Source organism: Echinops telfairi, unplaced genomic scaffold (genome assembly GCF_000313985.2).
Source record: "Echinops telfairi isolate 266 unplaced genomic scaffold, ASM31398v2 ScPeMD7_21;HRSCAF=78, whole genome shotgun sequence".
Classification (NCBI taxonomy): Eukaryota; Metazoa; Chordata; class Mammalia; order Afrosoricida; family Tenrecidae; genus Echinops; species Echinops telfairi.
The window spans coordinates 13150293-13165814 of NW_022103918.1; the positions used below are offsets into that span (position 1 = coordinate 13150293).

At 46.6% G+C, this 15522-nt stretch overlaps 1 protein-coding gene across 1 annotated transcript in view; it reads left to right on the forward strand.

Moving 5' to 3' along the window:
* SSPN (sarcospan) overlaps window positions 1–14634 on the forward strand; it is a 98555-nt gene extending 83921 nt beyond the window's left edge. The window contains exons 4-5 of the mRNA XM_004699984.2: window positions 8729–8815; window positions 13466–14634. Coding sequence (XP_004700041.2) covers window positions 8729–8815; window positions 13466–13831 — 453 coding nt within the window. The 3' untranslated portion in view covers window positions 13832–14634. The remainder of the gene's footprint in view (window positions 1–8728; window positions 8816–13465) is intronic.
* The last annotated feature ends 888 nt before the right edge of the window (window positions 14635–15522 follow it).

Consider the following 15522-nt stretch of genomic DNA (forward strand, 5'->3'; position numbering starts at 1 on the left):
AAGTGAGATCAAGCAAGTGTCTTTTCGCTTTATACACTGAAAGAAAATATTTTTCTGTGACAGAACTGGTCTTTTAGAATTACCTTTTTATTTTGCTGAGAAATATTAACCTGAATCTCCAGCAGCCACTTTAAAAATCATCTCTTAGATCATCTTTGCAAAATAAATATTGAAATGTCCTTCTCGAAGCTCTAGAAAGACCTGAGCATGCATGACGAGGGTTGTGTCAAACCCCACACTTTTCCTGAGCCAGTGAAACTTACAGACAGGATCCTTGGATAAAAAGATTTCTGCCCTGTGCTCACAATTGGACAATTTTACTCTTAAACAAAAAGTAAAATCAGTGAAACACCGGAATTAGAGCACCCTAAGCTAATGAAAAGGCACTGAAAAGCGTTACGATATAAGCTAAATAAAACACTCCGTAGTAAACGTTGCTGGATATAAAAAATTGCTAGGTCATGATTGTAGTGGAAAATCCATGCTTGTAGTGGAAAAAAAAGCTACTAATTTGAGTTTAGTTTAATTTTAAAAAACTGTTGTTCAGAAGAATTTAATAATTCTGTCCAAATTTTTGGATATAAAGTAATAGAGGCAAGATTAAAATTTTCTCCCACAATTTAGCACTGGATCCTTCACTATAACTCCATATTTTATTTTCATAGCATGAAATACACTATTTTGGGGTGGTCTTTAATGTAGGGTGTATGCAAGGCACTTGCTTTAATTGCTTCAACTTGAACTTGTGCGTGAACAATTGATGGTCTGTTCTTCAATCAGCCCTACATTTGCCTTGACTGATGGCACTGAACTTCTCCCACCTTTCCTTCTGTAGATGTAATTGATTTGACTTTTGTATAGTCCATCCAGTGAGGTCTATGGTGCAATTATTGATTAGGTTGTTGAAAAAAAGTATTTCCTTTGAATATGCCGTTGGTCTTGCAGAATTCCACCCTCGCTCTTGGGCACTTCTATCGCCAAGGCCATATTTTCAAACTACTGGTTCTTTTTTCAGTCCCCACTTCATCTTTTCAATCACAGTATCAATACGTCAATACATCTTCTTTGCACCCTGACCAATTTTTTACGATAACAGTTTATAATGGTTTCCTATTTTTTCATCTTCAGTGTTCATGGGTCCTGTGTAAATTTGAATAATAGTTGAATTAACTGGTTGGCCATCCATGTAGGCACATAGATCTTGAAACGCTCATTTTGATGGTGAACACTTTGCTTCAATGTTATTGCCAGCACAGTTGGCCACACAGTAGTAAGCGTCAAAGTCATCAATATCCATCCACTTCCGCTAAGGCCAGGAATATTGATCTCCAATCATTCCATTTCATTTTTGATGATTTCCAATTCCCCTCACATATCCCATTTTCTGATTCCTCATGAATGTTCGCTATTACTTTTTCCCTTGAGAGGTGCCGTATTAGCAAATGGATATCCAAAAGGCTTCATGCTACCTGCGTTATTACAGTTGACTCTACGTTGAGGAGGCAGCTCTTCCCCAGCCACATTCAGGTGCCTTCCAGTCTAAGGGGCTCCTTGTCTAGCACCACATCCAACAGTTGTGGTCTATTGAGTTGTGGTCTATTGAGTTTTTGGTTGGCTAATTTGGGGAAGTAGATGTTCAGGCCTTTCTTCCTAGTCTGCCTTAGTCTGAAAGCTCAGCTGAAGCCAGTTCAACATCATAACAACATGACGTCCTTCATTAACATAAAAGAGGAGCATTGAAGAGTACTGGCCAGGAATCAAACCTGGCCCTCCTATGTGAAAGGAAGGAGAGGATTCTACCACTGAACCACTAGTGTCTTCAGACCAAGAAACCAAACAAAATCAAACTCACTGCCATCGAGTCAATTCCCACTCGTATCAGTGCTACAAGCCCTGGTGGTATAGCGGCTCTCGGTTGGACTGCGATACACTAGGTCAGCAGTTTGAACCCACCTGTCATTCCATGGGAGAAAGACAAGGCTTTCTATCTGGAAAGAGTTACAGTCTTGGAAACCCACGGGGGCAGCTCCACCTGGTCTCTAGGCTCGCATTGAGTTTCATTCATAGCTGAGTTTAATTCCTCTCAAAATGTGATCCCAGGGGTGTGAGTGTTTCAAAAAATTGTCAGAATTAGTTAAAAATGCAAATTCTCCCTCCTGCTAAATCAGAAACTCTGACTGTCCCAGCAATCAGTATTTTACCAAGTTCCCGATTGCTTCTAACCCCCTGGCATAGAGGTTATCTTACGGTGGGCAACGGCCGTGAGAAGCCAGGAAAGTGCTAACATCTTGCTGAAATAGTCTCTAATCTCTCCAAAATCTTGAGCCAATGACTGTCTTTTAAATGATCCTTACTGAATATCCTGTTACATATTATTTAAATCTCAGGTACACTGTATATTGATTGATTAATATATACAAAAATATAATATATAATATATACTCTATAATAATTAATTGACAATTCTCTGCAGTCAGTTGAATTCTGATTCATTCATAATTTGCTTAAAATGATTTCTATTATATCACCTTGGGTTCTATGGAAAAGCTGAGACTCCTGAGAAAGAAATTATCTTCAGAAATGATCCAGGGAAGCATTGATAATTCTACTATGCTTCTGGTTGCCCAACTGGTTGTGTGAACACGCACAGGGGGTTCAGCATATTATTATATTGACTGACTCAGCCAAGCTCCTTATGTTGTGGGTGGAGACCCAATGTGGGATCCCATAACTGAATGTGGGGGAAGTGAAAATATCCGGCAACAGTAAAAGGTTTCTGAACCCGCAACACCCAAAATCTCATTCAAAATCAAATGCGTCATGTATCCGAGGTGTCAGTTTCTCAGGGAGAAGGGGACCCTGAGTAGAAAACGTCCCAGAAGCCAAAGCCATTGAGCACTGGAAAAACACAGGTGGACAAGGACGAACTTACAGAAGTAGAGCCACCTTTCATTTAAGCACTCCGAAGAAAGAGAGTGGTGGGTGGCAGTGGGGCATGGAAAGAGAAGACAGTGACGGCATTGGACAGGGAAAGGTGGCATTCCCCAGGTCGCCCTGTCGAGCAGCTCTGTAGACCACACCGAGGAGCAAACGAATCAGTTGGCCAGCGCTGTGAATGTCATGAAGTGAGAATAGCAACATGCACGACAAGGAGAGGCGTAAAGGTCAACAATTCACATCCTCACAAAGTATTTTAGAACAATACTGACCAGCCAGGTCAAAGGGAAAGGCGGAAAGGAAGGATTGGTAAGTAAATCTCCCGACAATCACCTCTTGGCCCCAGCACTGAACCTCCACAGGCACCACCAGGGCAGGTCTAGCTGGCAGAGTAACACAAACTGGAGTGAGGTGTGGCTAGACTCCAGGTGCGTACACCTAGGCCGGCAGTTCATATGCAGAGAATAGTGCCCTTCTGCTCAGCTTCCTCGCTCTCCAGAGAGTATAACAGCCCTCACTCTGCATGGAGAAGGGTATTTGGGAACAGAAGGTGGAATTCAGGACTTAGATTCTCTCTCGGTGCTAAATGAATTGTAAAAATAGATATCAAAAATAGGGGGAAATGAATGAATGTTGCCTTTTTAATTTTCCCAATCACAATTCCCCGCCAAGATTTTCCCATCAACACAATGATCTATCTCTGCCCCTGCCACCACAGGGATGAGTGGTACCACAATGCCACAGGCTGCTTGCCCGGCTGCCTTATCAACTAGTCTTCGCAATGCCACCCACTTCCCAATGGGCTCTACGCTCCTGACACCACCTGTGTGCCCCAGGCCTGGGGGTCTGGTTCAACGAGTGCCTTCTTCAAAGCCTGGCCAAACGGCTGTTTTCCTGTCCCGTGGGCCTCACCTCACCACAGCTAATGGGAGCTCTGGCCCGAGCGCGAGGAATGCTGCCCAGATACAGGCCTCGGTGCTCATGAACATGAACTCCTCCCTTCTTCCTGCCGGGGAAGTCAGAACACTGTGTCTTCCAGGCGAGTCCATGTCCTGCCATCCCAGGAAACAAGACACTGAATCTGGCATGAGAAATCCAGCTTTTTCCCGTGGCCATGAAGCCTTCCGTTGCATAAACGTTACGCAGAAGGTGCTTACACTCGGTCCCAACAAGCTCTCTGTTAAAGACGTGTCACCACAACATGCCAATCTGTCGGCAATGGAAGGAGAGCCTTCCTGCCAGCCCCTCGCCGAAGGGAAGGGGTTCAAACATATCGAACTGATTCAAGCTTGATGGCAAACATCCTCTACAAGGCTTTGGGAGCACAGCTTTCAGAAATCCATAGGGAGGATCAAAGTGTCCAGATTCCTAGCTGTCCCACCAAAGTTTCCAGAAGTGTCTTTCTGTTTCAGAGACGCATAGGGTCTTCCTCCTTGGGCAACACCCTGGGCTCCCTCCTGCTTCCTCAGGACATGCTTTGGCTGACACAGCACCTCCTAGGATTTCAACAGCTCTTTCCTGAACTCAAGGCCCAGGTGGTGGCTGAGAAGCGTGCCCATGTGGGTCTCATCACTGCCTCTCCGCCCTCGTTTCCTCAGGTGTCTTTAAAGGACAGTGCCACGCTCCAGGCGGCTCAAGGTCCAGCCTGGACCTCTCCCTCTCGCTCATGAGAAGCCCTCACAGCTCATCAGGCCTCTGAGCCCAGCCATTCTGCTCTCTGCCTCCACTCCAACACTCCCCTTCCCCACTTGGACCTCAGCACAGACATTCCTCATTTCTCAACAGATAAGGACTAGCCTCCTACCTGCTCTCCCTACCCGACCCCATCCTTTCATCAGAGCCCTGGGCCCTTCCCAGAAGACGCAGTCGACAAATGGTACCCTGTTGAACACATCCTCCATCCTCGACAGACGGGGGCCTTGGTGACCCAGGTCAGGTCGACCTCCCCAAAGGGGTCTCTTTCTGCTTGCTTCTCTCCGTGCTGCACTCCACTCATGACAAGAAACCAGGAGTCGGAGGGTCCGCTCCCTCCCAAAGGGGCCCAGGGGTGTGAGAGTAGAACCGTGCTCCCTAGGACGTTCGATGGCCGGTTCCTGGGAAGTGGATCATGGAACTGGAACCTCCACTCTTGCTGGCAGCTGAGCCTATTGGCATCGGGACCCCAAGCACTGCCCAGCTTCTCTCTGGCGCAGGCTGTTCCCAGCCTTCCTCACATGGGTACTCTTCCTTTCTCTATACTGTTGTACCTACTAGTGCTCTCTCCGCCCAGAACATCCTTCTCTTAGCCGATTTCTGCCTATCTTTCAAAACTCACCCCGCCTTTCCCGCCACCCCAGGAAGTCTCCTCAGGCTTCCTTTGGGCCAGTCACCTCCTAGGGTTTATGTAGTGTTACACGGAGCTATCCGCTCGCCTCTCGTCGCCCAGTGGACTGACTGCTCCTTGAAGGCTGGGGCTATGGCTTGGCACCTCGTGTTTGCTAGCGTCTTTCTTAGGCCCCGACTGTGTAATGGCTTTTCATAAAGGGCTGTTGATGGAAGAAGTCGAGTGCTCTAGAATGAGGTCATATGTTCGTGTGCAACTTCATGTTGGAAGCCAGCCTAGATGAAGGCTACAAAGAAGCAGATACACCAGCCCCCACCCCCCACCCCCCAATGGGAGCTGTCTCTCAGGCAGAGGCACTGAGTCAGATGTTTGAAGATGCCGGTCCCTTAGGCCGATCAGTGGAAGGCGAATGGGCCTCTTGAAAAGGCAAAGAGGAACGTTTCAACAATTGCTAACTTCAGCCGAGCAGCCTCTAGGGACCAAGACAGTTGTGTGGGAGCGAGCCCTGCCCTGAGCACCTGCAGACAGAGACTAACAAGGGAGCAAAGGAATGTGCTGAGGGATGCAGCAGTCCCCCAAGAAGTAGGTTCAGAAGTCTCTACCTGGTTTGCTGCCAATAAAGAAAAAGAAGTTTTCCCAGCCCGTTTCAATTCTGCTGCCTCTTAAGCCTGTAAATATCAGATTTATATCTCAGTTTGTGTGTGTGTGTTTATGAGCTTTAACAAAGAGCTTCATCTCTGGCTGGAAACGTTAGCCACAGTTTGGCCTATCAGTCATACAAATAATTTCAGTACCATCACTTTTGCATCTGCCTCTTTGCTGCTGAAAACGCCTACCTGGGTCCTGTTTGCTGTGTTTTCTAAGCAGACCTCCCGTCCATGCCACACATTCCGTGCTTTTCCTCCCCTCAGAGATGCTGTCTATTGAAGTTGAAGCAGGCAGCCGCCCTGATGACAGAAAACCCTGGGAATGGCCTGTGCTACAGAGAAGACGTGGCTTCTGGTTTCATGGCCTAGGAGAATCATGAAGCATGCTTACTTTGGGGATTGACGAGTGCACAGCAATTTCGCAGTGGTACAATTGATGAATGGACGAGGGAGAAGTGCTAGCTTCAGAAGCCAAGATCATAGCGCTCCACCCTCAAAGGGGTGGACTGTGCTTTGAAGCTGGGCATAGGGCGGGATAGGCACTCTATTTCCCCACCAATACAGTGGCTGGATGTCTTTCAGACCTCTTCCTACATTCTTCTTTAGGAAAACATTTGTTTATTGGACAAAACAAACAATGCTGCCACTTATGTTTTCTATCTTGAAGTATATAATCGATCAATATTTTAAGGTGTGCAAAACGGAATGTGACTAGATATGCTTTAGGAGTCCCGAGTAACAAAGTGCTGACTATCCCTCACTGCTATCGAGTTGATGTCAACTCATAGCACCCCTAGAGGACGAGGAGAACTGCCCCTGTGGGTTTCTGAGATTGCAACTCTTTCTGGGGGGAGAGAGCCTTGTCTTACTCCCAGGGAGTGACTGGTGGTTTTGCACTTGGACCTTGCAGATTGCAGCCCAGCAAAGTAACCACTAGGCCACGGGGCATTTAATAATTAGCCCAAAGGTTGGCTATTCCAACCTACCTGGAGGCACTACAAACATGAGATCGTCCTCCGAAAGCTCCTCCGCTTCATACTAACCTCATGAAGCAGGTCTGCTCAGCATACATGGGGTCGGCTATGAGTTGGACTCTGCGGATAACAACCAACTACAACCAGGAGTAAGCAGTTGCCGTCAGTTGATTCTGACTCTTGGGGAGCCCGTGTCCTTCAGAGCAGAACTGGGCTTCAGATGGTTTCCAATGGCTGCTTTCCCAGTCAATTACCAGGCCTTTCTTCCAAGTGATTCCAAGTGGACTTGAACCCCCAACTTCTCATTTCATAGCTGCGATCAGGCTTTGTCTCTCCGGTGCACTGGACAGAGAAAACCAGTTTGACCAAGTCCAGGCTCATTCCGCACACCGCAGCTCTTCCCCCGACCAGCCTTCCTTGAGTCCGCGCAACCCTCATCTTCCTGTGGTCACTGAGATCCAGAAAGTTGGGGCCACTTTCTATTTCTTGTCCCACCTGCCCTGCAGCAGCTGAGATGTCCAGAGTGCTTCTACTGCGCCTTTTCTCCCCATCTCTCTCTGGATAGACCTGTGCTAACGGAGCTCCGGGAACAGGGAAGCAGTTGCCAGCCCTTTCTGTTTGGGTTCTACTAGGTGGATTCAAACTGCCACCTTTTTCATGGTTAGTCACCAAGTGCAAACCAGTAGCACTATATGGGGTCCTGAGGGGAATACTAGCATCTATTTTACAGGGATCGTGTCAAAATTATAGGAGTCTTCACGAGTTGGGCTGCTAAGTGCAAGTTCAGCAGTTCAAAACCATGAAAAAGTAGGGACTTTCTACTCCTGTAAAGAGTTACAGTCTCAGAAACCCACAGTTGTTTCTACCCTGTCCTATAGGATCACTGAGCATGCATCAACACAATGGCAGTGGGTAGCTGTGAGTGATGGTAAAGTGGGTTAAATGTGGGGCTACCAATCAAGAGGTTGGTGGTTCATATCCACCACCAGCTGCTCCTTGGAAGAAAGACCAGGCAGCTTGCTTCTCTGAAGATTTATAGTTTCAGAAACCCGATGCAGCAGTTCTACTCTGTCCTATAGGGTCACTGTGAATTAGAATCAACTCACAGGCAGTGGGGTTTGGGGGTGATGAGGATCACATGTGTCTATACGTATAAATCCCTTAGAAGCATCTTCAAACAGACCCCTTGCCACAGAGTCAATTCAGACTGACAGTGACTCTATACAGCGTGTCTAAGACTGCGCATCTTTACGGAGCAGACAGCCTCTTTTTCTCTCGTGGAGTGGTCAGTAGCTTGGAACTTCTGACCTTGTAGTCAACAGCCCAATACATAATCCATAGTCGAGCACATAATAAGTGGCCAGTAAAATAGTAACGATTATTATTGTTCCTAAATTTTTTAAGGTCCTGTTAAGTCTACTACTCTTTAGTCAAGCCTTTATCAATTACCCAACTTAATGTCATTTCTCCCTCTTTGTGTTCTTCTCTGAGTAGCAGTCGGCATCTAATACCCTGTCTCAAATTGTGTGTGAACATGCCTTGGCCTTACTGGACTATAAAATTGCTATGGTTAAGGACGTTTTAGCCATCACTGTGTTTGTTGAAGGGCGTTGTGAAGTGCTTGGCTCACTAAAAGGATTCAATAAATATGAACTAAATTGAACTAAATTGATTTTACTGTTTTAAAAACTGTATCCCACAAGCCATGCCAAGGAGAAAAACAGCATACAAAGATAAGCACATGAAAGGAACCGCTTGATAAGGAGGACGCTGCTGGTGAAGGACCCCAGGATGCATGGCGTTGGAATGCGTGACTTGTCCTGACAGCATCCTTTCTCTCGTTGCAGGTCTGCTTAGTGGCCTATCTTGGCTTGTTTATGCTTTGTTTCTCCTATCAAGTTGATGAACGGACATGTATCCAGTTTGCTATGAAAGTAAGCTGTGATTTCTTTCCTTTCCTTTTTTTTTTCATTCCATAGAAAGAAACACAAGGATAAAATAAGAGTGCATAACGGATTCCTTTAGAAACTGCATTTTCATGCAGGTCAATACATGTTTTAGGGAGGCATCAGCCCTCCCTAAAAGGTACTGCTAGCTGTTCCCCACCACTGCTCCCAGTCTTCATTCCCATGAACTGCAGTAGGCTTGGAACACACGAAGTGGTTAAGCATTAGGTACTAACCAAAAAGGTTGGTGGTGGTTCGAATCCCCTGACCATTCAGCAGGAGAAAGATGTGACCATCCTTAGACAAATGTACAGTCCTGGAAACTTCATGGGGAAACTTCTGTTCTCTCAGGTCACTGGGAATTGGCAGCCAACTCGATGGCAGTAGGTTTGGTTTGCTTATGAGATTCAACCCCCCTTAAAAGGAACATTGACAATGCATCAGTTCATCAACACTCCACCAGGGAAAAGGCTTCCTGAGCTGTGCCCGCTTAACACATCTTGTTTTTTTCCGAGTATTTTAATAATGGAGGAGTCTAAGTGTATTTCCTCTGGTAGGTGGGATCTCTGAGACGAAAAGAGAACACTGGCTGCACCCAAATGATCTGGGCCCAGACTAAGAGGTCAGAGGCTGAGGACAGGAGGAAGGGGGAGGGGGAAGACAGATGTAGGGGTTGGCAAGTGTATGCTTTTCATTTGTGTGTATATCCTCCCATCCCCTCCCCCCATCTCATTTAATGGAAACCAATTCAAGGATGTAGCCTTTTCATGGCCAGGTCAAGTCCACTCCAGGGGGAACAGAGGCATACCCTTTCAGGGTCAAGGAGGTAAACACTAGACTCAGCCTTCAGAGCTGGGAGAAACCAAATTCCAGTATCTTCTCCCAATGGCACAGCAGAGAACAAAAAGCTTTCTGTGATTTTTGTATTGCTATTTTTTAGAGGTGCATTCTTATTGCTCTAGAAGTATAAGGCAGACCACTAAGTTAATATGTGATTTGGAAATGATGAAGATAAACAAAATTAAGAATGTTAATATATTTGAGTGTAATTGAACAGTTAGCCTGTAAAAGCTGTGCCCTGATGTTGGCATGGTATGACTTTACATGGAAAGACCAATAGACCACAAAACACAGAAACAAAAAGCAACCTCGCTATTATGTGCCTGGAAGTAGCTAGCTGATAGAATCACCTGTGGTTGAATTGGTTTTTCTTTAATTCTGAAACGTTTTTAAGCAGCTATATTTTTTCTAATTAAAAGAATGCATGATGCGATCTGGAGGGAAACTAGGGCGGGAGTTAGCATTTTGGCAGAGAAGCCTATGGCTGGAAGTCTCCTTTACCTCTTGGAGCCTTTTCCTTAGAAGAAGAAGGCCAGACAGAGGAGACTCTTCAATTGGCTTTCTGCTAGAAGTCTGACTAAGCAGCAGGACTTGACGATTTTTTAAAAAAGACCCAGAATGGCCAGTTTGCTACATTACAGGAATTTCATTCACCAGGTGAAAAACACCCCACACTGGGTTCATCCGTGTACGTGCCATGCCCTCATTTTCCTGGAGGTGATCCCAGGAAACAGCAGAGGCAAACAACTCTGCCCCAGAGGGACCCCCAAAGCCACCCCCACATCTGCACGTTCCTTAAAATAAGGCTCAAGGGCAAAGAAGAAAATCAAGTAAAAAGTCAGTACCAATGTCAGACAGGCTGAGAATTCCCCACCAGGAAGATCTCATTAGCTACCTTTCTTCCTCACCTGTGACAGACATTGACAAATAGGGAGGCGCTTCCCTCCTGAATGTGACCTTTCGTGATGTGATGCAGGCTGCCAGCTCGCTAAGGTGCACTGTCTCATCTTCAGGTCCAAAATGGGCTTCAGTCCGTCTCCCAGTTTCCCTGCTGCTCACACCACCTGGGGGGGGAGGGGGGAGGGGGGCATAAAGTGTTTCTCCCAGCACAACTGCTTCCTAAGGACATTAAATTGGATGGAGCACTGTTCCACAATGGATTTACACACCACACACTCCCCCCGCCCCTCGGAGAGCCTTGTCCTGTCCTGCTAGGACAATCTCCTGCAGGGCCCCTGGTCCCCACAGCTCTTTCCGCTTCCTCTGTCTGGGCTGCCCCCGGGCTCAGCAGGCTTTGCAGCTGCAGATGGGCCACCCGCCTTTCCTCACACGTGGCCCGGCTTTCTCAGGGCTCACCTTGATTTTCTGAAACGTGTCCGGTTCATGTGCTTGCGGCAACATTGCAGGGCACATTTCCCACGAGGACATTTAAGGCAAAATCGCCCCGAGGCTGCAGCCACCACCTCCTCCCGAGCAGCACGGCCCGCAGAGGGGCCCTTTCCATTCATGCCACCTGGGAAGAGAATTAAATAGAAGCCGATCCACCCTCCTCCCGCAAGTCACCCAAGTGCGTTCAAGCTGCAGCCGGGTACCAATTAGAGGCGGCCGCGAGCAGCGCACCCGCGCTGCGGTTACATAAGCCAGGCCGCCGCCTCCGCCCGCCTCAAGACACTGATATTGACGCCGACACGGGCAAGACAAATGTATCCCGAGCGGGGGTTTTATCAGGATAGATTTGCTCGGATTCCCAAGGTCATCGTAAACACTCTCGTTGATAGTTTATTCGTGCTGTGTAAGTAAAACAAGCCACTTGCTCTTAAATGACAGATTCTCACCCAGAAGCTGGTTGCCATCCGCTGAGTTAAAAGCCTTGAAGGAAAAATGTTAGGGCGCTTCTGCAGACGTCACCCACAGGCGATGGGCAGCGAGCCTCTATTTCTGGCTGAAGATGGAGATGAAACGGGTGGCGAGCTCCCGTATACCTGGCCTGGTGTTGCCACGGGGGTGGGGTGGGAGGGCGGGGTGCTCACCCAGGTTAATTTGTTCGGATCCAAAGGCGATAACACATGGGCTTCTTTGCGCTCCTGTTGTCTTCTGGCAAATTTAAGATGTTCAATTAAAACCTAGCCTTCGCTGTGTTGATGTAAATGTGTACATCTTTCCTCTAATCCTAGGATGCGCTTTTGACTCCTATGTGTCAGACAATACGACAAAGCCAGCTTTTCTAGCCGGTAGCACTAGAACTGGTAGCCTCTGTCTCTACTAATTTATCTATATGCTTCACAACTACTTAAATAGTGCTACTATGGACCAGGCCCTGAGCTCTTGATAAACTCTTTTGATCCTTATAATCATCCTAGGATGCAGGCATGGTTATGACCGTCATTCCAAATTTACAGATGAAGATTCAAGTGGTCATCGTGACACTGGTTAATTTGCCCAAAGTCTCATCACTCTTGAGGGGAGGGCCTGGCGAGCCAGGATTCCCACCTGGGCAGCCTGGCTGCCAGGTCACCGCCTGAGCCATCACCCAGGATTGCTGGGCACTTCCTCGGTGGTCTTGGGCCAGTAAGCATATCTCGGACCAGTAAGCGTATCTCAGAGCCAGAAGGTGCATCTTTTAAAGATAAAGAAAATCCCCACTTCAGCAAATGGTTTTTGGTGATGCTCATAGAGAATATGTTGTTTTCTGGGGTGTTTGGGGCAGTCACATTTGAATTATTTGTGGATTGAGACAGGACAAGTTGAGGCAACACCTCATGATCCGAGCTAATCTCCAGTTGTAGGTTTCCTATTTATTAGAAGCAAGTATTGATGGTGGAAATATGATTTTCACTAGGAACTGTAGTGGGTACACTGGTCTCCAAACCGGAAGACCCTTCTCTGCACTGAGAGCCTCTGAGGAAGAGGATATTGAGAGACACGTTTCCAGTAGATGAGTCCAATCACAAGAACCTTTCCCATCCTGAAAAACAGCTTTTATTGTGGTCATGCCAGGGATCCCCTCCCCTGCCCAATTTTAAAATCATAATACTTCAGGCCTAGGCCAACTCAATCAAGCATTCGGGGATTTCATAGCCACTTAGCAGCTAAGCAAGAACTTAACCCAGAATTTTCCAATCCAAAGACCAACATGTAGGGCAATGGTTTGTTTCACATGAACAGGAGCGAGCGCCTGGTGGTTGCATTTGGAATGAGATAGAGAGGTGAGGAAACTGACATCAAGTTGCTGCGCCTCCTGTGCTGTTTTTCCCCCTCCCAGCAACCTCTTGGGATCTTGGTTTTCATAGGTGCACTGAAGCACTGCATTGAACACAGTGCTTTTTGTTATTAGCTTGCTTATTGGTTGACCAATCTTTGCTAATTTTGGCCAGCGCCATCTTAGAACTACAGAACCCTCTCTACTTCCTAGTCTTGTTTCAGTCTTAGTAACAGCAATTCTAGAAGTAAAAATAAGGCAAGCATGCCTTCCAGGGATGACTATCTTGTCTGGGATTCATCTAAGCCCCTTACTGCGTGCACACACAAGCATCCCACCATCAAGCTAATCTGAGTGACACAATGCACGATAAGCCCTTGTGTGGCAAAGACGGAGGTGATCAGCGTTGAAGATTTCTCACTAATCAACATAGAGACATTTCCATACCTTGGGCACTTAATTTCTGGGGGCAGGGAGTCCTTCATTGGGGAATATCCTGGGGACAAGAGAAGAAAAGGAACAGTGTTGATTCATTAGCCTTGTAAATAGTCACTCCGTGTTCTTCGTAACCGGAAAGGCTTTCTTCTGCTTTCTTGCAGCTGTTCTACTTTCTGCTCAGCGCCCTCGCCTTGATGGTCTGCGTGTTGGCGGTAGCCTTTGCCGCCCACCACTATTCGCAGCTCACACAGTTCACCTGCAAACCCGCCCCCGGCTCCTGCCAGTGCAAACTGCCCTCCTCGGAGCCGCTCAGCAGGACCTTCGTTTACCGGGATGTAACGGACTGTACCAGCCTCACTAGCACTTTCAAACTGTACTTACTCATCCAGATGATTCTTAACTTGGTCTGCAGCCTGGTGTGCTTGTTGGCCTGCTTTGTGATGTGGAAACATAGGTACCAGGTCTTTTACGTGGGTGTCAGGATGTGCTCCCTAACAACTTCCAAAGGGCAGCAGCAAAAGGTCTAACATCCTTGCTCAAAGATGGGAGAGCAGCACATTGACTAACTGTGGTTTTAAAAACAATATTTTTAAAGAAGAAAGAAAATTTCCACTTTTGACCATGGCTCACCGTCACTGGTTCCCAAATGAATCTTTTTATACTTTTCTCCCAGAAAAAAGAAAGAGCATTTTTTTTCAGGTTTCTATAGAACTTTAAACAATTCTTATGAGGCAAGTCCCATCCAACTTGACTTTGGGATAGTAAAACACAAGGTGGGAGAGAAATGGCACAGCTCTGTCTTTAGAGCCTGGAGTTTACCCTGAGTACTCCTCCCCATCCAGTAGTGATATAAAAGATGTCCTCTTCCTTCCAATTGGATGGGGTGAGCAGGCATTTCAGGCCCACTGGCTAACTTTTTGAGACTTCCTCCGGCCCTCACTATCTCCCTCCATCATTCGCACTATGTCTAGGAGGGGGGTCAGGGGTAGAGAAAGAGCTGAACAACTGGGTTAGGTCTCTATTTTCCCTGGTAGTGACGTTCTCAAGACCTGAACTAGCTTGTAGGCGCAGAGGAGCATAGGACGCGTCTTTGCAAAAAGCACAATAATTAGAAACACCTGGGCTGGGGCAGCGGCCTTTACGGCTCCGTTTGGCACTAACTAGATCACGGAGTAAATGCTTTGATGGCTGTCTGGTTTTCAATAACTGAAAGGTGTTAGTCGTTGTATTCTTAACGATGTAGCAGGTTTAAACATAATTGTATTATGCTTCTATTCTATTGTAAGAAACAAATCATTAAAACTAATTTCTGGCTAATTGTTAATTATGATTATGCTCAGAAGCCTATTTAATGAGCCCTGGATGTACTTCTGCAGGACTGCCGCTGTTAGGAGGAATTACTCTCACAAAGGAGGGGGACTAAAGATTCTTTCTCCTGAATAAGAGTCTTTTGAATGCGAGGCTTTATAAGGGGAAACAAAGAAGCTGGGGGGGAGGCGGGATAGCTCAGGTGAAGCATCCATTTAAACAAAAACAAGAGCATTTGTAATGGGAAATATTTGTAAAATAACACATTTGTATTCTGTTATAAAGCACCTTTTTGCGGCTAAGTATTCCTGAAGAAGACAGAACAAATGCTGATACGTTCAATTTCCCCAAACTCTATTTAACACCACATTCTGTTACTGGTTTGTGTGCATGCCCTAGAGAGAGGGGGGCAATGCTCTGGAGCCTATTAGAGCGATGCCATTATAACTCGGAGGACATTTTTTGTTTAGTTTTATTTTGAAGCGACTGGTTTAACAAAGCACAAGTGCCCTGTAGTGGGAGGCTTGTCTGTTTTGTTACTGTTATTGTGAAATTCTGAATGATGTCATGGTTTCAAGGCACAGGTTCAAAAGGGAAACCAGGTAGCATAAATGGCAGCAAGGCCTTGCTCCAGGAGTGTGCTCAGCCCAAATCTGAAATGCAAGGTAATAATCAAAGTAGCTTTGCCTCCCCACCCTGCCTCCTGATACACTTTATGAATTATGGCATTCGACCCTCATCGGAACTCGTTTCTTGTGCTTGCCTTTGATAGTGGGTGACGGATTTCACCCATTAAGGCCCTGCTACCATGATGGATCATGGTAGTGCTCCCTAACAATCGATAGTAGTCTCACTATCGATACAATGAAAAGATCCATCAAGTAAGGGAAAGGTTAAGTCGGCTAGCTGG